General features: G+C 42.1%; 1 protein-coding gene across 4 annotated transcripts; it reads right to left on the reverse strand.

Moving 5' to 3' along the window:
- Positions 1–1169: 1169 nt before the first annotated feature.
- LOC308470502 (cytochrome P450 2G1-like) lies at positions 1170–25380 on the reverse strand. 4 transcript variants are annotated; one of them, XM_080993880.1, is made up of 12 exons: positions 21065–21202; positions 16189–16447; positions 15903–16073; positions 12483–12704; positions 9389–9551; positions 8566–8715; positions 7105–7265; positions 6074–6250; positions 4230–4371; positions 3702–3889; positions 2753–2894; positions 1170–1620 (listed from the first exon to the last, which is right to left on the reverse strand). In XM_080993880.1, exons 4-12 carry the CDS (start codon positions 12657–12659, stop codon positions 1433–1435), a joined length of 1488 nt encoding a protein of 495 aa, XP_080850006.1. In that variant the 5' UTR covers positions 12660–12704; positions 15903–16073; positions 16189–16447; positions 21065–21202; the 3' UTR covers positions 1170–1432. The 4 variants fall into 4 exon arrangements, with proteins under 4 accessions (XP_080850006.1, XP_080850004.1, XP_080850005.1 ...); XM_080993878.1 differs by lacking the exons at positions 15903–16073; positions 16189–16447; positions 21065–21202 and adding an exon at positions 24985–25380 and having other exon boundaries at positions 12483–13220; XM_080993879.1 differs by lacking the exons at positions 15903–16073; positions 16189–16447; positions 21065–21202 and adding an exon at positions 13022–13740.
- Between the last annotated feature and the right edge of the window lie 1811 nt (positions 25381–27191).

Consider the following 27191-nt stretch of genomic DNA (forward strand, 5'->3'; position numbering starts at 1 on the left):
ATGAGGAATCTGATTGCATTTCTGCAATTGGCACATCATCTAGTTTCACCCTTAGAGAGGTGGGATTCAGGCTTCTAAAGGATCTGTGACTTTTGCAATCGGACCAACACTTCTGACAAATGGAAAGAAAAACCTACAATTCTTCTGGACCAACACTGCCCCTTCACCTACTGCCCCTTCACCTTCAAAAGCATGGCGCTGTGCTCACTTCACTAGTTTTGGCAGCAAAATAGCCACCTATTTGACTTGCTTTGCAGAGGTGACTCAGCCTACTGATCTTTCTCATCATGAGTTCTTTGCAGTTTAATATTATGTCACAGTGACATCTCTGCAAGGGGCTTTGAACTGGCAGTGAGCACAATTTGGACAGTCAGTGCTTGGGACTTAGGCTCTTTTTGTGGTATTTGGGGGGGGGGGCACTACATAGAATTAGTCAGGAAAATGTGGCCAGCAGCAACGCATTGCCATTTCCAGGGGCTTTTTTACTTAAAACATTTCAATGAACACAGCAAACACTGTGTTTTCTAGCTGCTTCAAGTGGCTGGAAATAGTTTTTAAGAAGAAAGGGGGAAATTGACAGAAAGCCCACAGACTGCCGTGTTAAAATGAAGGGGTGGGGGTGGGGTGAATAAAAATCATCATCCTCAGAAAGGTCTATAGACATGCAATCTGATTTGAATGCTTGTGTTCCAATCCGGGCATGATCATTAAAAAAAAAGAAAATGAAAATGAAATCCACTTTCATCCCTATTAGTAGTTGGGCGATATATTAATATAGCATCCAAAACCAGTTTAAAATCTATATTGTGCTGTCGGTTTCATAATTTTTGACCTGGTAGTATATTGTGAATCATGATGTGTGTGCGCACGTGTGCCATGCAAAATCACAATGGGGGGGGAACCATGAAGCCAGCCAATGCCTCTACATAGCTCCATCCTTATTTCAGACATTGTGATATATCGGTATATTGCAATATTTACCTGGGGATATTTTGCGATGTTGAAAACCAGATATTGCCCAGCCCTACTTGTAGTTAAACTGAAATCAAGAAACCATGTATACTTGAGAGAACAAAAAGCCCCTCAATATAATCTGCAGAAGAGAGCAAATGTTTATAACAGTATATGGGGGGGGGGGAATTAAAAAACACATACACACACTGCAATAGTTGATGATGTGGAACATTTTATTAAGTGCTAATGAGCCCATGAACAGTTGACTGGACATTAGGGATTGAAAGGTCAAAGGCTCTTCTCATTTGCCATGCTAAGAAAACTTTTAATACCTGATATCTAGGGCTATTACCCTTATGTGAAACTGAGAGGTGTTGAATGAGTGAAGGAAGACACCTCGCAGTACTCCTGTTCTACCTACTACAAATATTCTGGGAGCCACTGACCACATTCTTTCTGCTTATCTTTTGTCACAAGATCACATTGAACGTCTGATGGCTTTCATTAGAGGAGAGACATTTTTAGCTCTGAACTCCGTAAACAAAGAGGCTAAATCCATATCTTTTGCAGCTCCAACCAGCTGGAAGGTGAAGTTCTGGAGCAGAGTACTGAAGAACAGGAAGAGCTCCATTCGCGCCAAGGCTTCCCCAGCGCATGCCCGCTTCCCTGGCAAAGAAAAAGAAGGCACAGCTAACCAGTAACCCAAAAATCTACACAGTGCACAGGAAACCTAGGACTCAGCTCCATTAGTCAAAAAAATAACGTTTTGAATGTGTTATAAACATGCAATACCAGATGGTGGTGGAGAGCAAAAATCCTTTTCTATGCAATTAAATCATATAACAATTTAATTTCTGACTTATTTATAGCTTTATATTTCCTGTGTGCAGATCCACCCCTAGTGAATTCATGCAATGTTGGTTTGGGGGACTGGAAATACTAATGCACCCCCAAAAATCTACTGCAGCTAGAGTATAGTATATTGAGTCACATTATGGGAAAAGGTGAGGAATACTAAAATCAAGACTAAATCAAGAGTAAGACTAAGACTAAGACTAAGACTAATAAAATTATGATTGGCCTGAAGTAGGCATGGGGAGACATGAGATTCAGTTCACTTTTAAAGCTCAGTCTATCAAATGCACCCTTTCTGAAACCATATGAGAACGGAAACATAACCAATCTTCAAAATTTTCACTTGTACAAATTTTCTGATGCAGTACTCCAACCACAGAATGGGAGGAATTCAATTTCATGTTTTCCAAACATTCCAGTTTATTTACCCTTTTCTAGCTCCACACTGCATGCACAGTGACTCCTGACCCAGATGTACTTTGATTTTTTTCAAACAATATCATATGTTTTTTGTGCCATCCCCTACTCACAGAAAATACCAGGGAGGGAAATATAATTACAAGACTGGCATGTCCAATCAGGGAATGATTTATAGGTCTCTCATTTTACTTCAAATCACAGTGCCTTTGTGAGAAGAAGCCTACTAGAAGATGGACAGAGGGCACTGCCTGCTTTTAAAAAGTGGTGCATGCCATCAGCTTACAACAGGGTGCCATGTAATCCTTCAGGAAAATTGCAAAACATGGGGTCTGTTGACGGCTCAAAACAATGCCACTGTCAAGGGAAATGATGTTGTTTCACTTCCTTTCCAGAGATATTGTACAGAAAAATAAATGGCTGGTCCTATGTAGGGGCAGACATTTCTCTTTCCATACACTGTCTTTTGAAAGAAAGTGGAAATGGCATTGTTTGCACATAAGTTACCACAGGCTCATATAGTTACCTGCCGAAAAGGCTATTAAGGCATCTTTCTTCTTGAACTGGCCTTTCTCATCCAAGAAATGTCCAGGATTGAACTGTTCTGGAGTCTCCCACTGGAGAGGGTCACGGTGCACAGTTGTGAACATTGGAGCAACAGCTGTGCCCTTCAGGGATAGAAGACGGCAGATTTACATTTTTGGTCTCAATTCATGACTATCTAGGAAATAGCCATACTATGATAAAGTGATAAAATGGGGATGCTAACTTAGAAGAATGGGATTCCACTAGGGATGAGCGGATTTATTCTGTTACACTCCTGTATTAGTCCATAAGTACACACTGCCTTACATTCCATTCCAATCAATATGACCAGTAGAATTCCTTTTTAAGAAATTATGAAACTGGAGCATAAATAGCTTGCTGCATCTATCAGCTCCTTTCGGGGGCAGATGGATCATTATAGTTCTGTTCTGTGAGAGTTCCACCAGCTTTCAGTCATAATTCTGCTCCATCCCATCAGACAATTTCTGTTTTAAAACCTCACCAAACACTAGCATTTATATTCTACATCTTTTTGTATGCACTTTCCCCTAAAATACACATTTATGTACCCATTCTCAATCTAAAATATATTTTTGTGTGCTTTCTTCTGTGCTTCTGTGTGCATTTTCCCACTAAACCATTGATTTTAGTACACATTTTCCCCATAAAAGATACATTTTGTATGCATAGTTCTGTGAAATACTACTTCCGTTGGTTCATTTTAAAATGTGAATCGAACAAACAAAATTCTCCTCTATCACTAGTTCCTTCAGCTCATTTGCTTAGGCCAACAAAATCACTACTGATCTCCACTACTGATCTCATCCCTGCCTCCATGAGGGCAGTCCAGGGCCATTTATACAATCAGTTCCTAGAACTGCTCCATTTCTTCTCCACAATTATCATGGCAAAATGCTGGGCCATCATACCTTAGGGAAGGTGAACCCCCTGAATTTGGTATCACAAGACATTGTACGGGGAATGGTCTCATTAATTGATTGTGGGTATCGTAGAATCTCATGGATAACTGCATTGGTGAAAGGCATCCTCACACGATCTTCCATGCTAGGGGCACGGGTGGCACTCGTCACCTCATCAATTTCCTGTTGGACTTTTGCTGTAATGAAAAAGACTCAAGAGATTTATTTCCTGGATTCAGATTCTGCTTCTCATCTGACAGAGTGAAAAACTCGGGCACTCTCCAACATCATGAAAACTCATGCCAACACAAATTCTTCTCTTGAGTGATTTCCACTCATTCCTCTGTGCCTTACCACCTTGTTGATCTCCTGCTGGACTTTTCCTGTAACAAATTTCATTTGGAAAATGTGCTTCCAGCATTCTGAGGTCCCTCCTCTTCTGGCTATGTTTCTACCCCTGGACATAAGTGCCATTTGAAGACACCAGGGAGCCCTCAAAACCCTTCTGCTTTAAACTTCTCTGGGGTATCTGAATACCTTGAATATGTGGCAGCTTAGCCATCACCGTGAGGCCAGAGATCAAGGCAAAGCTTGTGGTTCCTGTCCCAGCCAAAAAAAGTCCAAACACTGTCATGACAAGGTTTTCAGTTCTGAAGGTGTCACTAGCAGACTTTTGTTCCTATGAGGCAGAGGGAAGGGGGGGGGAGAGAAAATTTCACTATAAAGAAAGATGGCAAAATGGAGACACCTTAGCCTGTTTGAATGAGCATCATGGGTGAAATCCTGCACTCACCCCAAGAGGTGTTTAATCCAATCACATGTATTTAAAATAGAATTACTTTTGAAATATAAAGAAAAGTACTTGCATATCATTGCATTACAAACGTTGTGTTATTTGATTACTGGAATGTTAGAGCTAACCAAGATTATATACAGTGGTACCTCTGGTTAAGAACTTAATTCATTCTGGAGGTCCGTTCTTAACCTGAAACTGTTCTTAACCTGAAGCACCACTTTAGCTAATGGGGCCTCCCGCTGCTGCTGCGCTGCCGCCGCACAATTTCTGCTCTCAGAACTGAAGCAAAGTTCTTAACCCGAGGTACTATTTTTGAGTTTGTAACCTGAAGCATCTGTAACCTTAAGCGTCTGTAACCCGAGGTACCACTGTATATCTGAAAATATATGGGATCAGAAATTATAGGAGTGATGGCAGTAAAAAAAAAGAGTAACTTGTTATGTATTTTTGTTTGGGCAAAGTAGAATCATAGAATCATAGAGTTGGAAGAGACCACAAGGGCCATCGAGTCCAACCCCCTGCCAAGCAGGAAACACCATCAGAGCACTCCTGACATATGGTTGTCAAGCCTCTGCTTAAAGACCTCCAAAGAAGGAGACTCCACCACACTCCTTGGCAGCAAATTCCACTGTCAAACAGCTCTTACTGTCAGGAAGTTCTTCCTAATGTTTAGGTGGAATCTTCTTTCTTGTAGTTTGGATCCACTGCGCCATGTCCGCTTCTCTGGAGCAGCAGAAAACAACCTTTCTCCCTCCTCTATGTGACATCCTTTTATATATTTGAACATGGCTATCATATCACCCCTTAACCTCCTCTTCTCCAGGCTAAACATGCCCAGCTCCCTTAGCCGTTCCTCATAAGGCATCGTTTCCAGGCCTTTGACCATTTTGGTTGCCCTCCTCTGGACACGTTCCAGTTTGTCAGTGTCCTTCTTGAACTCTGATGCCCAGAACTGGACACAGTACTCCAGGTGAGGTCTGACCAGAGCAGAATACAGTGGCACTATTACTTCCCTTGATCTAGATGCTATACTCCTATTGATGCAGCCCAGAATTGCATTGGCTTTTTTAGCTGCCGCGTCACACTGTTGGCTCATGTCCAGTTTGTGGTCAACCAAGACTCCTAGATCCTTTTCACATGTACTGCTCTCAAGCCAGGTGTCCCCCATCTTGTATTTGTGCCTCTCATTTTTTTTGCCCAAGTGCAATACTTTACATTTCTCCCTGTTAAAATTCATCTTGTTTGTTTTTGCCCAGTTCTCTAATCTGTCAAGGTCAAGTAGCTGTCCATGGTACTCATATAGGCTGTAAACTGAGTGAACCAATTTTATTTTTATCGTAAGCACTTGCATTGTTTAGTACAACATTAAGCATAGACTTTAAAACTGGGCACAGGATACCTCAGCCTAATGAATAATGATAATAATTACGGTAACAATGTCTTGCAAGGAATGGCCGAGAGAAGTTGCTAGGGGAGGAGGCAAAGACAGAGGGGCACTCTGGTTGGCCTGGTATCCCTTCCCCACATGGACTAGGACATAACTGGGCACCCATGCCTGTGCAAATAAATTTTTTGACCCACATACCTTCTCAGACTTGATAAGGAAACAATCAATATAGTCACGGATGTTCTGAGGATCCAGCGTCTGCCTGTGTACTTTCACATTCTCATGCAAGAAAGCACACAACTCATCACAATCAGAAAAAATCTTTTGGTGTCTTCCAGGGAAGTAGTCCAATATTTTAGGGACAGCAGAGTACAGCTGAAATGAAGATGACACATACAGCCTTAAATATTGCAAATCCATCTTTTTATACTATGCCACAAAGTTTCTGGCTGAAAAGTGATAAAGCAGTTGTTGTTTTTAATCACTTATTTTGGAAATCCAGCAGGAACTGCTGAGCTTCTGGTTCATTTTACCTCATGATGATGGGGATGATGGGGCTTCCCTTGAAGATGATTCAGAAATGTCAACTGGTCCAAAATCCAGGTTACTGGTTCGGGTTCTGTTTAAGTTTCACATAACCTCTGTTTTAAAAAAGCTGCACACATTGCCAATTTGTTTCTGGGCCCAGTTCAATGTGTTAATATTAGTTTTTAAAGCCCTAAATGACTCAGGCTCCAACTACCTAAAAAAATTATTTTTTCCTTTCCTGCAGACTTCCTCAGGTGCTAAGAGTGGCAGAGGGGACCCTATGCCTCTATAGATGTACAAATGTGCCCTTGCAATGTTTACAGTTATACTGCATCCAGAGGGAAATGGTGGCCAGGCAAATGGGAGGGGGGGAGCAATGGCAAAAAAGGGGTGGGGTCAGGAAAGGAAAGGGAGATCTGCTGCTATTGGTGAACAGCCCAGGTAAGTCTTCCAACTTTTCTGCTGCCTGCCCTGCTCAATGGTCCAGGTTCTCCCCTGAAATCACTGGAACTTTGTGATTGTGTCAATTTCCATCTCAACCCTGTTGAAGACATTTTCAGAACATTATTTTCATCTGATAGTTAGTCAGGCACACATTTGTGAACCCTTCATGCCATCGTTCATACTCCAACAAGCTAGGTTTTGTTTTTCCTTTTCCTGATAGTGAGGAAAATGTTTGCAACTCAGAAGGAACAACCTACCAGTCCCAAGATAGTACGAAAAAGGCCAACTTCGTTCTCTATAATGCGTTGGTGCTTTAGGAAGGTCTTGTCTGCGTAGTCAAAGCGAGTCCCAAAGATGACTGACGAGATCACATTGGAAACAGCGGATGTGATTCTAGTTGTCGGATCAAAGCCCTGTCCTGTAGGAGGAACTGAAGAGAGTCAGCAAGGCCTGATGAAAGTGGACCCCACCATCATAGAATCATAGAATCATAGAGTTGGAAGAGACCACAAGGGCCATCGAGTCCAACCCCCTGCCAAGCAGGAAACACCATCAGAGCACTCCTGACATATGGTTGTCAAGCCTCTGCTTAAAGACCTCCAAAGAAGGAGACTCCACCACACTCCTTGGCAGCAAATTCCACTGTCAAACAGCTCTTACTGTCAGGAAGTTCTTCCTAATGTTTAGGTGGAATCTTCTTTCTTGTAGTTTGGATCCATTGCTCCGTGTCCGCTTCTCTGGAGCAGCAGAAAACAACCTTTCTCCCTCCTCTATGTGACATCCTTTTATATATTTGAACATGGCTATCATATCACCCCTTAACCTCCTCTTCTCCAGGCTAAACATGCCCAGCTCCCTTAGCCGTTCCTCAATCTTCAGACCCCAACACAAAATTAAGTCTAAAAACTGTTTAAACAGCTTGAGCCTGGTAGATTGAATTTCCATCAGTCCCAAGAACCAAATGTTTAAGAAATTAAAAGTAGTAGTAAAGTGCACAGCTGTACCCCTGACACCAACCTGATGTGAGGCCTGAATCTGGGTCCACAAATTGGCTCTGACCCAATATTCAGGGCAACCTGGGCAACACTCAAATTGTATCCAGTCCTAAATCAATTCGGGGGGCTGTGCTATTTTTTATTTTTAAACTGCAATTAAACATAATTTTTGGGAGGTGAGAGGCAGAAAAAAGAGGCACTGGGTTTCCTTCTCTCCCCACCACCACCACCTACCCCATCCACAGTCCAAATAATCAAACCCCCCCTTCATTTCTTTGCTGTAACATTCCGCTTAATTAACTTATCTGATGCTTATTCCGCTAGCATTGCCTGCAGCAGAGTTTCAGGTGGTGCACAAGGCCATGTTGGCACTAAATAAAAATAAGCCCAACAACTTTCACTGAAACAATTTGCACACAGTATGATCTTCAGTGTGCACACCTAAGAAGTGTAGGTAGACTCTCTCGCATTACTGGATTAGTGAAAATATTACGGTGGAAGTACAACACATGAGTTGGGGTTCACATGAGTGTGGAGAGAGTTGAAAGGACAAATGGGAAAAGCTTGCCTCCCTGCTGCCACTGAGCCCGACAGCCACATATTCTAACTATGTCAGAAGCTTACATACTATAAGTGCCCATTCCTATATTCAATTTAATAAATATCATCTCCTTGCCCTGGGATAGTGCTTTCTCAGTTTTATTTTTTAATGAGCTAGATTACCTTTTGTAGCCGCCAGTGCCTCCACCAGGAAAACAGCTTCCTCCTGCACCCTCTCAGACATTGATCTCTTCCCCATTCCAAAGTCTCTCAGTGTCATAACCGTGAATCTGCGCAGCTCTCTCCATTCTATGTCACTAGAGTTGATTATCCCTGGGGGGGGGAAAGAGGTGAAGGTCATTTTGTCAGTTCTTGACCTAACAGGAACCAGCAGGAAGTTTCTACATGAAAAGGTAGTTCTGGTGCTTTCCACCTTAAAATTATATCCCCATTTGTAGTTACAATCCGGCAACTAATTGTTGCCCCCAAGAGCCCAGTCCTTTGTTGTGTAAGGGATTTTTGTTTCTTTGGTTGAATAAATATGTCCAGTGCTACATAACAAAGTAAATAATGGATGGTAAGAGGCATGGCATCACCCCCTTGCCTGCCTGTAGCCCACACTGTTGGCTGCAGTTGGGGTGGGAAGGTGAAATCATGTCACCCATGTTCAGAATGACATGCTATTGGCACAGGAGAGAGGTAACAACGAATACGGTTGCTATTTTCAGTTTGCAGACTCAAGAAATGGGTGGTGTGTGTTTATTTTTTAAAGTGATTGCGTAGGGGAGAGCTTCCCTGGATCTTTGGGGGGAATTGATTTTCAAAAATGGTTCTTTGGAGAAGCAAGCCACAGCAAAAAAATAATGCCTTGCTTGATAGTGTTTGTCTTTCTTTCTTTTCTTTCTTTCCTAGACATGATGCTAATTATCATGCACATTTTGGGGGACTGAATTACAAATCAAAGTAGAGCTAAACTATACATAAAGAATAAGAAGAAATAGCCTACCGTGGCCTTTGGTCACTCGATCAATGATGGGGCTGTTCATACGCCCACCAAACGCTTCAGCATGATCCACCAGAGCATCTTTTACCACATCAAATCCACAAAGCACGACCATAGGTTTGGGTCCCATCCAGATTGTGAACATAGGGCCATATTTCTCAATCAGCTGAAGGCACAAAGAAAGTGTTATTTAATTAGGCAATGAAACTTCTTTTGGAGTAATTATCTTAAGGAACGGTTGCAATATCTCTTAGGGCACCTGCAGCTTGTTTTGTGCGGGGTTTTGCAGGCATATGCTGCAACATGTTGCTGATGCAGTAAATGCACATTAGTGGCAGAATTCAGCTTTATTAGTTGTTCCCCAATACTTCCTGAGTGTTATTACATTATTGCCATCTGGAGGGATACTGTCAAGGTTCAGGGAATCCTATCCCTCCCCCAGTGGCAGCCAAAAAAGCAGATAACAAGAAGAGTCCTTACCACGTAATTTATTCAGTATTCATACAGAGAGAGAAAGGAATGTAGTGCCTATTAAATAATGGCATTGCTCCAAGTAAATTCCAACCCCCTCTATCTTTCTTATCCTACGTCATCCCTGCGCCGGCTGATCTGGGCTTTCTGCCTCTGAGCATTCTGTTCTACTACTCTCAGTGCATGCCTAGTTCTGGGAGAGGGTGGCTCAGGAATGCTTTCCAAAGACACTGAGTCTGTCAGCTGTCTCTCCCCCAGTGTTTCTTCTTCCTGCTGTTCCTCTCCCAATATTCCCCAGCATTTCCCCTCTGAACTATGCCCTTCTGCAAATCACTCTTCTAAATCTATACTGTCCTCCTGATCTCGGGAAGGTTCGGGGGGTGGTCCCCACCATTCCTCCTCAGTCCAGACCCTGACAGGTACATTTATTTATTTCATAACATTTACATCCATACATTGTATATACTGTAGTGCAACAAAAGCCACACACACTTGAACATTTGGGCTATAACAAGCTACATGATTTGAACAGGAAACTATGGGACGTGCACTGACTGGAACAAAACAGTGGATCCACCTCAGAACTTTTGGAAGTGCAAACAGTATTGGAAACAGGATTGCGTATAACTACTCCAATGTCATCATGAGTACAAATAATCATGAATGCGCAATAAAAAGGACACCTGGATGGCTCCTGGGAGAATGGGCTGCTAGAACGCTGTTGTTCCTGAATGAGGCAAAACCACATTTAGAACTGCCTCCATAAAAGAAAGAGAATCTTGTGAAATAAATCTTATGTTCAGCCCCACCAACTTCATCAGGTGTTTGATTCACTTTGCAAGAGAAACACGTGAAGAAAAGAAATTCAGCTGCCCCTTTAACAGGTATGACACTGCAATAGGTGTCCCATCACACATTTCAGTATGATCAACCACTGCTTCATATGTCTAAAGCATAACCATATAATTATGTCCAGGCCAATCAATGAACACGGGGCCATGCTTCTTGACATACTGCCTGGTTCTGCTTCAGCTTGTTATTTATCACATTTGGTTAAAGGTAAAGGTACCCCTGACCATTAGGTCCAGTAGCGGAAGACTCTGGGGTTGCGGTGCTCCTCTCTTACTATAGGCCGAGGGAGCCAGCATTTGTCCACAGACAGCTTCCGGGTCATGTGGCCAGCATCACTAAGCCGCTTCTGGCAAACCAGAGCAGTGCACGGAAAAGCAGTTTACCATCCCGCTGAAGCGGTAACTATTTATCTACTTGCACTGGTGTGCTTTCAAACTGCTAGGTGGGCAGGAGCTGGGACTGAACAACAGGAGCTCACCCCGTCGCAGGGATTCAAACCGCCAACCTTCCAATCGGCAAGCCCTAGGCTCAGTGTTTTAGACCACAGCGCCACCCGCATCCCTCACATTTGGTTACAACTACCGTAAGTGATCTTCTAACAATTATGTGGATTACAGTACAATACTGTTATGGATTACAGTACAATTATTTACTCCCATGTGACCTGCCAACCACAAACAGGGTTTTAAATTGTGTAAGAGTCTGCATGAGTAGTGGAGAGCTTTTCACATGTTATAGGTATCATGCACTGGAAGGGACAGGGCTTGGCAATGTGCCTACACTACCCTTTGACTGGATGTGTTTACACATACAGCCAAATACAGCTAGCTTGCAACTTAATGGTTTAAAAATTCCATGTTGGAAACCACCCTGTGATCCTCAAATGATGAGCAGTATAGAAATTTAATCAATAAAAAAAATGAAATGAAGTAAATATCTAATCTGCTGCTGCTGTGCTTTTTCTAAATGAATATTGCTATTTCATTGCAAGAGGGATTCAAGCACATACCAAAATATTGGGACTATGCAGTTAACATAATCCTAGTGGAACAAATCTACTTCTTTAAAAAATGGACTTTTGCTTGTTGGAAAGTAATGGGAAAATGTATTGAAAAGCATGGGGTGAATAAATGACTATAAGCAACCTGCAAGCTAACCAGAATGAATGAAGAATGAATGAATGCTCATTATCATAGAACCACCCTGCAAGCAAATCAGAACAAATGTGTGATTGATATATAGAGATATAGAGATATAGATAGAGATAGAGATATATCATATTTTTCCATCTATAAGACGCCCCCATGTATAAGACACCCCCTATTTTTTGGGACTCCGATTTAAGGAAATGGGGGAAGATGGATACGTGTATAAGACGCCCCCAAATTTTTGACATTATTTTTTATGGTAACTTCTGTTTAAGCTTTGTGGAAGCAAATCAGAATGAATGCTGAATAAACCAATTGTCTGGAGGGATCTTAAGTTGATTCAGGGAAGCTCTAAAGAGCATGCAAAATAGACACATGCCAACAGTAAACAAAACCTAGTAAAATCAAGTCATAAACAGTACAAATAAAAATAAGGAAGCAGAAATCTGGGCCCCTTCAAAGCATGCCTTTATTATAAGGAAGAATGGAAAAGTATATAAGCAAGCTAGGGAACAATTAACCTTCTGTCCTTCTTCTACACATTGCTTCATTCCAGACAATGGTTGTTTATGCCGTGCCACAGGGACAAAGGAACAGAGAGAAACCGTAACAAGAAACAGCTTTACCTTTGAATAGTTTTTGTTCAGAGGCATGACATCTTTCTGCAGCAGGTTCCCCAGGAAGAACCAGGGAGTGGGGCCTGGAGGTAGCTGACTTTTCTCCTTGTACATTTTTAAGGAATAGAAAATGAAGATGAAGAGAACCCAGAGAAGGAACAGAGCTCCTGTTACAGCTACTTCCATCTTCCTCTGAGGCTCTTCTTTTGGTCAAATATATCCAGGAAACTACTAAAGAAAGACAAGGTGAAAACACAGCTGCTTATTAGAGCCCCAGCCAAACCCCAACTCCAACCTTCTCCAAATAATCTTAGTTCTTTTATTTCCAGTATGTGTTCCATTAGGAAAGGTGGGTTAATCATCCACATAAGCTCTAGACCTGGGCTGCAAATAGGTTAATTTCTATGTCTTCAACATCAAGGTTGGGTACAGACTTACATGTTACTGACAACAATGTACATTTTCTTTAACACAACCACGAAATAATATTTTAAAACTATAATATCCATCTTCAAACACCACCACCCTCCCATCACTGACAACCTCACCCTTTTATCCATCAATGGGCATCCTAATGCTGGTAAGGATTATAGGCCAGACCCCTCGGTGAGTAGATTCCTAGTCAGATCTGAGCTGGCATCTCCCGATTTCAACCAGCATCTAGAAGTAATTGCTCTACTTCGCAGCAAATAAATTCTGGAAATGCCACCAAGTTTTGACTGAAATCAAGTGAGCCACGCACCCACCCTGAAAGGAAATATATAACTCTCCACTGCCTTATCTACCTTTGTCAAACGTAGTGCAGCAAATCATACGAAGACTGAATAAATTGGGAGAGCTTTCATGGCCAATGAACAAGCCGACCTGAAAGTCACATTGAGCTTGCCAGTCTGGATGAACAGGAAGTGTGTTACAACACAGTTAGTGAAGCAATCACCCTTGTGAAAAGAAGCATTAATTTATACTGCATGGTACAAATAACCAATGTGCAATCAATATCTGATATTGAAAACACTGTTGATATTTGGTGCATTCATACTTCATTTTCAGTCACGTTCCCCTGCCCTCACCACCAGTAAACAAGTTTCTTACCTGATGCATTTTCCAGCTTGGGCATAAGATATGGATGAAGGAAACAGAATATTTTTGTAGTAAGTTAATATATTTGAGAAATACTTATTGTCATGCCTGCCTCTAGAACATTTTCATATCAATTAAAAATTAGGGCTAAGGTTTCTTTGTGGAAAAACTCCTGAGAAATCTTATTGAGCCTTAAAATATTTATGTTATCTCAACAAAACATGTAAATAAACTTAGCAAAACAGGGTGGTCCAAGGGTCACATGTAGCCCTCAAGGTCCTTTTTGGTGGCCCTTGGCAACATCTGATGGCCCCCCAGCACTCAAATTCCTTCCCAAAGTCAGGTAAGCAAGGCCCTGGGCTTTAGGAAGGAGGCATGAAGGTTGGCTCTGACAGAGTCCCAGAGTCCTCCTGTCTCCATCACAAAGCCTAGTTAGTGCTTTTCCAACTTTGAAAAGGAAGTGGGAGGGCTCTAGAATGCTGCCAGAGCCTCACGCCTAGTGCCATGCTTAGGCAGCATGAGGGCTGGTGGGGAGTTGTCAAATTTTGGGCTCACTCACCCCTTCTGTGCATCAAGGCAGTGAGTGGCCCACAGGTTCTATGTCAAAACACTCTTGCCACCCATTTGGAATAAAAAGTTGGACCACTCTGGCATAGAACAACATCATCCATGAAAAACAGACTGATGGATATGAAGTAAAACTAGAAGCATAAAAGCAACAGACACAGAAACAATAAGCCCATTGACCACTCACATACATGGTCCATTTCCATAACCAAGTGTGAAAGACTACGTAAGTGTCAGATTAAGCTATACATGTGAAGATATTCATTTATATTGGGTGAAGAACCCATGGTCCTCCAGATGCAGCTGGACTTCAACTCCCATCATCCTATATCATTGTCCCTGCTGGCTGGGGGTTAAGGGTGGAATCCAATAACACTTGGAGGGTCACCAGTTCCATGCCCCTGGTTCATGCAATGGCATGTGTAATGCTTTGGAGGGGTTGTGTGTGAGAGAGAGTTAGTGGACAGGGGAAGAACATTTCTCTTGCTGTGAAATTTAAATGAAGTTGAAATTTAATCCAAGCCAGAGGAAGCAGGGGAAAGTTAAACTTTCCTCTCCTTCAAGGGTTTTTCCCCTCAAAAGTATTTACTGGCATCTATAGCATTAAGTAACAGGTAGAAATGTGCTCTGTCAGTTCTTCCATGCCTGTGGTGAGAAAACCTTTCAGGTAATTCAAACTTCCTTAGGCACATCTTTTCCTGCAATGTTTTGGAGAATGGAGGTAGGGGAGAGAAGAAGCATATTCTTGAGCAAGAAACCCAAAAGATGCTTCCTCCCTTATGTAACAAAGTGGCAGAGAGGGGAAGTGGGAAAGAACAACCCCTGACCCCAAGCAAGTAAACCTGCTCACCTGGGCATCTTCTATATAATTATCTCTTACATTCTTGGTAGCTAAGCACAAGTCCCTGTGGCAACCCAATTGTGCAAGACTAATCAGTCAAGAGAATAGACATATTCCTTTTGAGGGTGGGCAATAGCATTAAAAGTAAATTTTAAATCAAAGGCAGGAAGTAGAGACAGAACGTATCTTATTCTCATAAAATGAATTGGAACAGTTGTGTGGCATGACAACATGACCCAGAGACAAAAGCACAATTCTAAAAAGGTTAGGGATGACAAGAAAATACTTCAAGATAGGCAGTCCTTACAGACCCTCCAAGTTTCCCTATTTTCCATGAACAATCCTTAGGACGTCCCTATTTTCATCAGAGAAATGTTGGAGAGTATGGAGTTATGCGACCGCCGAATGAAGGAGATGTAATTTTACAATCTTTAGAAGACATCTGAAAGTAGCCCTGTATAGATTTATTATTTTTTTTATATGTTGGAAGTCAGTCAGCAACCCAGTCAGATAGATGGGGTATAAATATGATGATGATGGTGGTGGTGGTGGTGATGGTCCTAACAATATTTATAGTTTTCCAAGGTGCATCAAAATCTTTAACATTTTATATGTCTGTCTTTTATTAGAATGCACAAGATATGAAATATAAAACTTATGCATTTTAAGACTTTAAAGTGTGTGCAGAGTCAAATACAGAGCAACTGTAACACATCTCTTTACCAACGTATTCCTGTCTCAGGGATACTTTTAACAATCAACATTGACAGTGGTCTAGCAATCATCACAATGGCCTTTAGCAGTCAATGATACACCCAGAAGAGGAATTTGTGTTGAGACATGGTGGTATGGTTTCAAATGCAGCATTCATATTTAGGTCCAACTTGGATATATTCCTTAAACATCTTCAAATGTGCCACTAAAGCTTTGGCTCTACCTACCTTCTCAGATCTGAAAAGGAAGCAGTCAATATAGTCATGGGGGTTTGGGGCATCCATTGTCTATGTGGGAAACTCCACTGTCTCATGGATGAAGGCACACAGTTTTTCACAATCAGCTATATTTTTTTGTCTTACAGGCAGGTAGTCCATTATTCTGGGAATGATGTACATCTGAAATTGAGATGATATGCACAGTCTTAGATATTTTGAATATTTTTAGTGCACCCCAAAAAAGTTCTGGCTGAATACCCCAAACAGTCATAGAGCAGCTTTTAAAATGACTTACAGTATATAGAAAATTGAGCAGGAACTTTGGAGCATCTGCTTCATGACACCTCACTTCTTAAGGGATGCTTATTATAAAGCCCTTTATAACTTGTTGTAACTGTTGATCTAGGCTTGGTTCCTCAGGTTAGCAACTCGTCCCACTGAGATGTATGACTGTGCCGCAGTCTGTTCCAATATTCATTTGCACTCTCACCCAGCATTTTCCATTCCACTATTATTGGTGTCTTTTGCACAAGTCTTCTTTTCCTTTTCATTGTCTGGTGATGAAAAATACATGTAATTTTAATGTATATTGCTGCACCTGATAAACATGCATATCTTAGCCATCAACGGATATTTACAAATCAATTTCCTTCTCTGGGTGCACCCATTCAAAGATAATTATTTTTCAAGTGATTCCTCCAACATCCCTAGATGCTACCCACCCCATCTTATTTGTCTCCTTCTTCCAGAAGCTGGAATACCAGATGTGCTTGACCAGGGGTGCCAACTTGAATGAAATATTGCAGGGGCCCAGGAAAGCCCCGCCCCACATCATTGATCACATGACACAGTGTGTGCACACGATTTGCATGGCAATGCCCATCAACTTGGCAAGGGTCTGACCCATTCAAATATTTTATTGTGGGGGCCAAAGCCCCCACAGCCCCTAGGAGTTGGCTTCTCCTATGTGTTGAATGGTTTATTTAAATACAGTGGTACCTTGGGTTACATACGCTTCAGGTTACAGACTCCGCTAACCCAGAAATAGTACCTCGGGTTAAGAACTTTGCTTCAGGATGAGAACAGAAATCGTGCTGCGGCGGCGCGGCGGCAGCAGGAGGCCCCATTAGCTAAAGTGGTGCTTCAGGTTAAGAACAGTTTCAGGTTAAGAACGGACCTCCGGAACGAATTAAGTACTTAACCCGAGGTACCACTGTATTAAGGTTCATTATTGTTTCACAAAATATGTATCTCTTTAAAGGCCAGAGTAAATATCATGACCTAGTTTTACAGCTGTGAAGCAGTATAGCAGGTGCTGTTAATTTGTGTTAATCAAGCTGTGTCAGCAATTGGGTATAGTATATAAAGAGCAGCATGTACCTCTCTCAGTACCCTGATGAATGGGTCATACTTATAGAGTTAATGCAAGACAAATTTTTATTTTTGTAATTAAAGCCAAGCAAAAGATATTTTTGTGTTTCTTCATGGTTTCCTGAACGTGTGGTCTCTCCAGCATTCTTTCTGCAGTGCAATTAATTTGCTAAATATGCAACACTACATTGACTGCTTGACTACAAATCCTGCTTGTGGCCTATTTTCATCCTCATCTGTTTGATACAGAACCTGGACCCATTACAAGAGATGAATGGCAATGGAGAGAGTTTATAGGCTGACAACTGTATGCTGGAAATCATCCTACCAGTAATTCCAGCCGTAATCATTGAATTTAGAATTGTATCTTAAAAGGAAATGGGAAACTGCTTGTTCTCAGCAGGAAATGACACTCTAGATCTTGGGTCTGAGTCCAAATGGCCCCTGTTTTTCTGGCCCCATTTATTGTCTTTGGAAATTGGAGGTGATTTCCTTTTTTAAAAAAAAATAATATTTATTGAGAATTTTAAGATTACAAAGAAACAAAGAAAAAAGGAAGGAAAAAACTAGTAGCATTTAAACAATACCAATCAATTTTAAAAAAGGTCAAAAAGAGAGAAAAAAACAAAACACATAATACATCAAAATCAAAAAGCAAAGATAGACAAAAAATTTAAAAACAAATCCAATATTCCCAAATCATTAACTGTCATTACCTTGTTTCATCGACCTCCTCACACCTCCCTTTTTTGTATTCTAGTTGTTAATTATCTCAGCAAATCCTTTCCATCTTTCATAATATTCTGTCATTAAATTACCTTAATCTATTTTAACCTTATCTTACCATAAAAGGCCCTAAAACTTAAAATTTAAATCTTATTTATACCAGATTCTCTTAACCATAACATATTCTTACATAATTCTTTTTAACATTTCTGCTAAAGCCAAATAATTTCATTCCAACATTTTTCTAATACTCTTTACTTTTACAGGATTTTCCTAAATAATTTGTTTAAAACTTTCTTCCAATCTTCATCCAACGTCTCTTTCTCCTGGTCTCGGGTTTTGTCAGTCCTTTCTATCCCATCCATCTAGTCCATCAACCTGGTAACCTTATATCCGAGGCCCTTGGATCTCTTCCATGTCCCATCCGCAGATCTTCTTCATATTTATACCTGTACTTTACTTTGTCTTCTGCTCCTTTCACTCGGGGAGACTCCCTCCTTTTGTCCCTTCTCGACAGATCAGCCCCTTTTCCAAAGTCAACACTGAACTCCATGTGGTATTTAAAAGCATGTTTCAAAGTCCCTCCAAAGTTAAGGGCCCACACAACTCCGAACGCCTCCCGGCCCAAAGCCAGACTTGAAAGGTCAAAACATCCCTGCATAGGGGGGGTCTATCCAGCCCCCCATCTCCAAGCCAAACAGAACTCTGTCTCTCCAAATCTGGCTTTCTCCAGGTTCATTCGTCAAGTCCAACAACTCATGTTCCTGCTGGGCCACAGTTCCCTCCATCCCTGCCTCACTAGGTCCAGCAACAACCTCCTCCCCCATCTGATCTGTCAAAGCACACTCCTGAGTTAATTCCTGAGTGGGTTCTAAATAAGTACCCACTGCCTGTCCAAACTTTCCGATCCCAACAGTCATCAAATCCATCTTCTCATGTAACTGTTCCAATAAAGCACTTGTCTTACAAAAAGCCAACACCAGAGCCTCCGAGTACATTCTTGTTGAAGGTCAAAGTCTTTTCCCACGATCTTAATCTATTGCAGCTGCAAAGCTCCCCAGTTCGGATTTAATAACAGTTTCACAAGCTCCCTCTAGGGGGAAAAGCTTCTATTTGTATCCATCTCTCTCTTTTTTAAAAAAAAAGGAAGTCTAACAACAAAGTTTCCTTTTTCAGATATTTTGTCAATATTTTGTTCCTTTTAGATGCGAAGGGGAACAATGGAATCAATATGTTTCTCTTCTTTTAACTATGTCAAAAACGTTTGTCTATAGTCAATGAACTTCCCGAAGACGTCTGTCCTGACACCCCGCTCCCAGGTTCAGGACGGTGGAGAATTGCTTTTCTTTGACCAATTCTAATTTATTTGAAATTCATTTGCTTTTCTTTACTTATCTTCTGCAAGTTTAATCAGTCCAGAAGAAGTTCCCCCCTCTTCCCCTGCTTCCAAGGGGGGTTCAGTAATTTTAAATGATGAAAATTGATCCTTTACAAACGATTTTCTAAGCTCTAGCTTGCCGTGTCTTTGCTTCAATCTATTTACAAAAAGCGGAAGGCAGACTTCCTGTTTATACCTTTCCGCTTCAGTGCCAAATTAAAGGAAATTTCTTATTCCAATTTTCCGTTCTACTCACAGACAGTTATTTAAGCTCCAATTGTCCACAGGAAAAAGTCAGCGCTCTCCGGCAACAGCAATGCGGCTTCACTCTGTGAAAGAAGCAGTCGATTCAAGGCACCGCGCCACTCACCCCACGTCGCTCCGGAACCCCGAAATCGGGTTTCCCCGTGAGTAGGGGGGTGCAAGGGTGCCGGCTGAATCCCACGTCCACAGGCTTCTCCCGCCTGTGGTTTTTGATGGGTCTCCGCCTCGCCGTGGCGGTTCAGGCCCTGTTTTCCACAGAGCGGATTCCACCCGATCAGAGGAAATCCGCCATTGCCAGAGGTGCCAACCCGGAAGTCTGGGAAATTGGAGGTGATTTTCTTGAAGTTTATGAAGGACAATGAAATTCAGGAAAGCAGATAGCAATTCATAGCAGCAATCATTCTCTCTACTCCCCCTCCCTTTCCAACACACCTTCATTTTTACAAGCAGTGCTCTTTCTTCAATAGCTGAGGTACTATTTTCTTCAGCCAAAGAAACTTGCATGCAACATTGTTCTGGGGTGGAGAATGCTGGTTGACATCCACCCCATATTGGTGGCTGCATTTTTAATTTTTTTTAAGTGGCTGTTATTTTCCCTTCACAGTACTCAACAATCACACCACACCCAGGGGAAATGATGGTCATGTTGGCCAATTGCAGTATGGTAGCGCTGCAGAGAGCTTGCTGGGGAGACCATGCATTAAAAAGGGACTCAAAAATAACTTAAACAAGGTTTTAATAAGAAAAACAAAAACAGACTAAATATATCAACAACAAACCAGACCCAACCACCAACCCATCCCCCAGGGTAATGAGAGAGCTAGGTGCTGCTCCTTATATACTACACCCAATTGCCAACACAGCTTAATCAATACAACTCAGCAGCACCTGCTATGTTTCACAGCTGTAAAGCTGGGTCTCGTTATTTTGCTCTGGCCCTTGCTCTGGTCCCTTAAAGACATACACATCGAGTGGAACAATGATGAACCTTTACATTTAAAGAAACCATTCAACAGGTCAGGCCAGGCCACTAAAAAGGGGGGGGGGCATTCCTACTGCTGCCACCATTAGCTGTGGCAAATAAAAGGGGTAGGAGCAGCAAAATAAGATCTGGTGCTCATGGTGAACAACCCAACAATGTCTTTGTATCATTCATAATTCGATGCCTGAATACATCTTTTAATGGTTTGGAGTCTTGGAGTCTCATAGCTACTGAAGCCATAAACAGAAATCACTGCTTTGGGGCGTGCTCATAACTTCATGGAGCCAACTGCTGACCTCATCACAATGTCAGCAATGTCTAGGCAACACGATGACCATGTACATACGCAATAGACAATCTTTATAGAATTCCTTCAAACCATAACAAGTACAAAATGAAATCTTTAGTCTAAAGTCTCTGAAAACCTTTAAATGAAGCGAGGTACCAGACTTTGTGCGATGATAGACATTCTGTGAAGCTTTGTGTATTCAGCAAATATGATGTCCAACACTGAACAGTGATTCCAGATACTGACTACTGTTTTGTAGAATTCTTCATCAGCATGGTGGGAGGATATAGAATTGCTTCATAAACTGAAAATAAAATTTTACAAACGATGACCTGCATACGCATACCACTTTACAAAAAATATAATATAAACAGTAATGAAAAATAGTACATACCCCATCTTATATCGAATGAATGTATGCAAATGAAAATATCAAATGCTGTGGAACAGTGCTCATGTAATAATGTAGTCACTGCTACTAACAATATTTTTTGAAAAACATATAAAGCCAACTCCAGGTGGTGCTAAGAACAAGGAGGTTGAGTTTAAAGGTACAGTGCAAAGTAACAGACAAAATACAAATAATCAAATGAGACAATTAAGGTCTAACTTGTTATGGTTTGAAGGTACTTGTTATGGCTCTCTTTGCAACACAGGGGTTTGTTTGACCTCATCGCAATGCCAAGTCTGTTGAAATTTTACAATCCATTCTGAAAATGGATGCTTTCTACAACAAATGTACTTGTGATTCGAGGACCCTCCCCCCACGCCTGGGGATAAGAAAGACACACGGACACAGTATTTAAGGTTAATGGGCTAGAAAAGGCCACAACTTTATTGATTACAGCATGTGAGAGGTATTGGCTTAGGCATTGGGGAAACCTCAAAGTTCGACTCCGCCCCTCAGGGAGGGGCGAGTCTAAAAGGGGTTAACCACCAGTAGGGGGAGCCTGTTGGTGCATTCTACAACAAATGTACTTTTGAACTACAATCCACAGCTGGAGCTTTGCATCAAGCCCTAAATCCACTACTTTCACCCACAGGAATCACCCCATCTAAGTATCAGAAGAGCTATTGGCATGTCAGCATATGTAATATGATGTAAGATCGTAACAGTCTTTTCCATAGCAAACGGTAGAATGGGCAGAATTCAAGCTCAAGTGCTACTGTACTTTGACGTATTCTGAGTATCGGGGGATGGAGGAAATGCTATTCATTAGCAATATTATTTCCCCTGAAAATCGGTGTCTGGACTGAATAAATATCACAGTAATCCAGAATGTGGAAGAAATTAACATTACCAGTTGCTGCTGTTTAACAATATTTCCCCTTTCACTTCATCCTGCTGCAATGGAGTGCAGATGGAACTGAGTTTTAACTTGGAAATGTTTCAAGCAGCTTTCCATGTGGTTTCCATTACATAAGAGCCTACTCCTTTTTCTAATTAAGCAAATTCCTTCTCCCTGCCCTGAGGGGCTGCTTTTGGGGTTGAAGGGGTTTTGGAGGGGAGATAAGCTAGACACAAGAGGAGCTTGCATGGTCACCATTTCCTCCAGCAGGCAAAGAGCTTCCTCCTGCACTCTCTCAGATATTGATCTCTTTCACATCCCAAAGTACCAAAGGGTGGAAATAAAACAACTGGCCCTGCTCCCTCCATATTGCCTAACTTTTGGTGCGCAAACCTGAAAGCAAAGAGGTAGAGATCATTTTTCCAGTTTCATCATAAGAAGAATGAGCAGGATGTCTCTACAAGAGAGGTGGGTTCTTTCGCTTCCCCCTTCAAATTATATTTCCCTTTGTGTGCGCGTACACACGCCGTTATCTCCTTCATCCTTTTTCCTCTTTCATATTTTTTTCAATACTCCCTTGCACACCAATCTCCCTATATTTCCATATCTCTTCCTTTTTCTTATTCTGTAGCCCCGTCTGTGCACACAACCCATACAGATATACAGTAGTATCTCGGGTTAGGTACTTAATTCATTGCGGAGGTCCGTTCTTAACCTGATACTGTTCTTAACCTGAAGCCCCACTTTAGCTAATGGGGCCTCCCGCTGCTGCCGTGCCACCGTGCCGCCGGAGTACAATTTCTTTTCTCATCCTGAAGCAAAGTTCTTAACCCGAGGTACTATTTCTGGGTCAGCGGAGTCTGTAACCTGAAGCGTATGTAACCTGAAGCATATGTAACCCGAGGTACCACTGTATTGGCGACTTGGACCTGGTTCTGGGTCGCTTATTCTGATTGAACACTCGGATCGCCGCCTCTCAGCAAAACACATACAGTAGTACCTTGGGTTAAGTACTTAATTCGTTCCGGAGGTCCGTTCTTAACCTGAAACTGTTCTTAACCTGAAGCACCACTTTAGCTAATGGGGCCTCCTGCTGCCGCTGTGCTGCAGGAGCACGATTTCTGTACTCATCCTGAAGCAAAGTTCTTAACCCGAGGTACTATTTCTGTAACCTGAGGTGCCACTGTATATTCTCTTTCTAATAATACAAAAGATGGGGCTATCCTGAGAATCTGTTGGATTATTCAGGACAGACATAAGGAAATACTTCTTCACAGAGCACATAGTTAAACTCTGAAATTTGCTACCACAAGACAAATGGATGTTAAACAAAATGGGGAGAGGGTTGATAGTATTATTCAGTTTCTGTCTGCTAATGTTGAAAGTCTTAATATAGTACATGGGAAAGGGTAGCAATCAGTTGAGGCCCTTTCACCAAAACAGCATAAAAATATGCATAAACATCATATACTAGTGTAAATTTGCACATACAAAAATATATAACGGGAAATTGTTTTTAGAAATTATTATGTTGTTGTTGTTGTTTAGTCGTTTAGTCGTGTCCGACTCTTCGTGACCCCATGGACCAGAGCACGCCAGGCACCCCTGTCCTCCACTGCCTCCCGCAGTTTGATCAAAACTCATGCTGGTAGCTTCAAGAACACCATCCAACCATCTCATTCTCCGTCGTCCCCTTCTCCTTGTGCCCTCCATCTTTCCCAACATCAGGGTCTTTTCCAGGGAGTCTTCTCTTCTCATGAGGTGGCCAAAGTATTGGAGCCTCAGCTTCAGGATCTGTCCTTCCAGTGAGCACTCAGGGCTGATTTCCTTCAGAATGGAGAGGTTTGATCTTCTTGCAGTCCATGGGACTCTCAAGAGTCTCCTCCAGCACCATAATTCAAAAGCATCAATTCTTCTGCGATCAGCCTTCTTTATGGTCCAGCTCTCACTTCCATACATCACTACTGGGAAAACCATGGCTTTTACTATACGGACCTTTGTTGGCAAGGTGATGTGTCTGCTTTTTAAGATGTTGTCTAGGTTTGCCATCGCCTTTCTCCCAAGGAGCAGGCGTCTTTTAATTTCGTGACTGCTGTCACCATCTGCAGTGATCAGAAATTATTATATTGGACAAAATTCATATTACAACGCTGGTGAATTTTCATGAGAACCTAAAAAAAAGATGAAAACTGATGTGGAAATATGGAGATCTGAACTCAGAATGGGAAACAGAAAAACTGGAATTGACAGATCAGTATCAATTAACAGCGAAATCCTATGCAATGTAGATTCAGAAGCAAGTCCCATATAGCTTAATGTGGCTTCCACCTAGGTTAAGTACGTACGTGATTGCAACCCAAAGCTGTAGCCTGAGACACACTTACTTGAAAGTAAGCCCCATTGAACTCAGTGGGACTTACTTCTGAATCTACACTGTATGGGAGTGATATTGCTGTCCCCTCTAACTAGTTCAGAGCAAGCAGAGGATGCATCATCAGATTTCTGCAGGCTTACATCAGAGTCAAATCAAATTGCTTCCATCAAAACCTCAGGACTGCAATGATTTGCAATTAATGCAGTCTGGTGCTAGCCTTGTAATCAGAAATCACAGCTATGATTATTTGAACTAGAAAGGAAAAGGAAATGTACCAAGAGAATATAAGAATCCAAAAGATGCTAAGCTATAACATAAAAACCAGCTTGCAATCATTGATTTAAAAAAAGCAGATACAAGTGGTTTAAATACCTAAATAAAAAAAAGAAGAAGGGAATCCCCTTCCCTATATACTTACCTGCAGACTGTTGAAGTCCTTTTGCATTCTGGGTGCCACCTTTGCCACCATGATTAAAAGAAAGGCAGAGAAGATTGCATATGGGCAATTGCTTCCAGGGGAAAGATCCAAGTAGTTGAGAAGACAATCACTGGGTGGGAGAGACCCAAATGTGGCCCCAGAGAAGCTGGAGGGGAGCTTCTCTGTGCTGCAGAAGAAGGGAAGGAGGAGGCTTGGTCTTCAGGTTGTGACAGGGAAGCAAATAAGGGAAGAGCTGCAACATCTGCTGAGCATGCAGAAGGCCCCAGGTTCAGTCCCAAGCATCTCAAGATAGGGCTGGGCATATTCCTTGCTTGAAACCCCAGAAAGCCACTAGCAGCCTGTGTAGACTGCATTGAACTAGTCAGCCCAGTGGTCTGACTGTATAAAGCTGCTACCTACTTTTCTTTCCTAAAATTCAGGGGGAAGTATTTTCTTGTCTTCTGCTGCCATCTCCTGGTATACCATAGAATAGATAGTTTATTACGGTCAAAGACCAGCTCACGTAACATAACAATAAAAACAGCGTTCATAAAGATAAAATATACAATCGGAGCAGATTGCAGCAATAGCTCATGAGTTAAAATTGAGATATATACCATAGAATGATAAACCACCAAATCTCGCTAAAGGAGAAAAAATGGGCACATCACATCTCCTGTTGCTGTCCTTGGATTGGGCAGATAGTGGCGCTTGGTTGCTGCTAACTCTCTAACAGAGTTGGGTTAGCAAAACTTGGAAACTGGCAGTTCTAACTTGGTGTCCAATCAGATCTCTTTCCCCATAATACATTCTAGTCCTGCTGGGACTAGACTACAAAACTACAGCTCTCAGCCTTCCCTAACTCACAGGGCTGCTGTGAATATAAAAGGGGAAATGGAAGACAATGTTCACAGTCTTGAGCTCATGGGAGGAGAATCGAGATACAAAGATACAGTAAGCAACAAATATGTGCAGTTTCACAGCTCTCAGCAAAACACATACAGTAGTACCTCGGGTTAAGTACTTACTTCGTTCCGGGGGTCCGTTCTTAACCTGAAACTGTTCTTAACCTGAAGCACCACTTTAGCTAATGGGGCCTCCTGCTGCTGCTGCGCCGCTGGAGCACGATTTCTGTACTCATCCTGAAGCAAAGTTCTTAACCCGAGGTACTATTTCTGGGTTAGCGGAGTCTGTAACCTGAAGCATATGTAACCTGAAGCGTATGTAACCCGAGGTAATAATAATAATAATAATAATAATAATAATAATAATAATAATTTTTATTTATACCCCGCCCTCCCCAGCCAAGGCCGGGCTCAGAGCGGCTTACAAGCAATAATAAAAACAAGTTGAATGATTACAACTTAAAAACAAAATTAAAATACAACATTAAAATATTGAAACATTAAAATATTAAAATGTAGCCTCATCGCAGGAGGAGAAGGAAAGGAAAAAATAAAGAGAGGGAGGGAATCAAATTGGCTCCAAGCCAAAGGCCAGGTGGAACAACTCTGTCTTACAGGCCCTGCGGAAAGAAATCAGATCCTGCAGGGCCCTGGTCTCATGAGGCAGAGCGTTCCACCAGGCTGGAGCCAGAGTTGAAAAGGCCCTGGCTCTGGTTGAAGCCAGTCTAACTTCCTTAGGGCCCGGGACCACTAGGGTGTTGCTAATTATGGACCTTGAGGCTCTCCGTGGGGCAAACTGGGAGAGGCGTCCCGTAGGTACGAGGATCCTAGGCCATGAAGGGCTTTAAAGGTCAAAAGCAGCACCTTAAATCTGACCCTGTACTCTACTGGGAGCCAGTGCAGTTTGAAAAGCACTGGGTGAATATGCTCCCATGGCAGAGACCCCGTGAGGAGCCTCGCTGCAGCATTCTGCACCCTCTGGAGTTTCTGGGTCAGCTTCAAGGGCAGCCCCGCATACAGAGAATTACAGTAGTCAAGCCTGGAGATGACCATCGTGTGGATCACTGTGGCCAGGTCGGGGCGGGAAAGGTAACGGACCAACTGCCTGATGCGGCGAAGGTGGAAAAATATCGCCTTGGCTGTTGCTGTAACTTGCGCCTCCATGGAAAGGGAGGCGTCAAGGATTACACCCAAACTCTTAACGGAAGGCAATGGCACTAATTGGGCCCCTGCAAGAGAAGGGAGTTGGTCCCTCATCCCCATGCCATCCCAACCCAGCCATAGGACCTCTGTCTTCGAAGG

The sequence above is a fragment of the Podarcis pityusensis genome, assembly GCF_964106645.2.
Source record: "Podarcis pityusensis genome assembly, chromosome: 2".
Taxonomy (NCBI): domain Eukaryota; kingdom Metazoa; phylum Chordata; class Lepidosauria; order Squamata; family Lacertidae; genus Podarcis; species Podarcis pityusensis.

Coding starts and splice junctions, on each gene's coding strand:
- LOC308470502 (XM_080993878.1), bottom strand. CDS start 12,659: ATGGAAGTAGCTGTAACAGGAGCTCTGTTCCTTCTCTGGGTTCTCTTC. Junction 6,251..7,104: donor TTCGTACTATCTTGGGACTG/GTAGGTTGTTCC, acceptor TCTTCATTTCAG/CTGTACTCTGCTGTCCCTAA. Junction 4,372..6,073: donor TCCTTATCAAGTCTGAGAAG/GTATGTGGGTCA, acceptor TCTGCCTCATAG/GAACAAAAGTCTGCTAGTGA.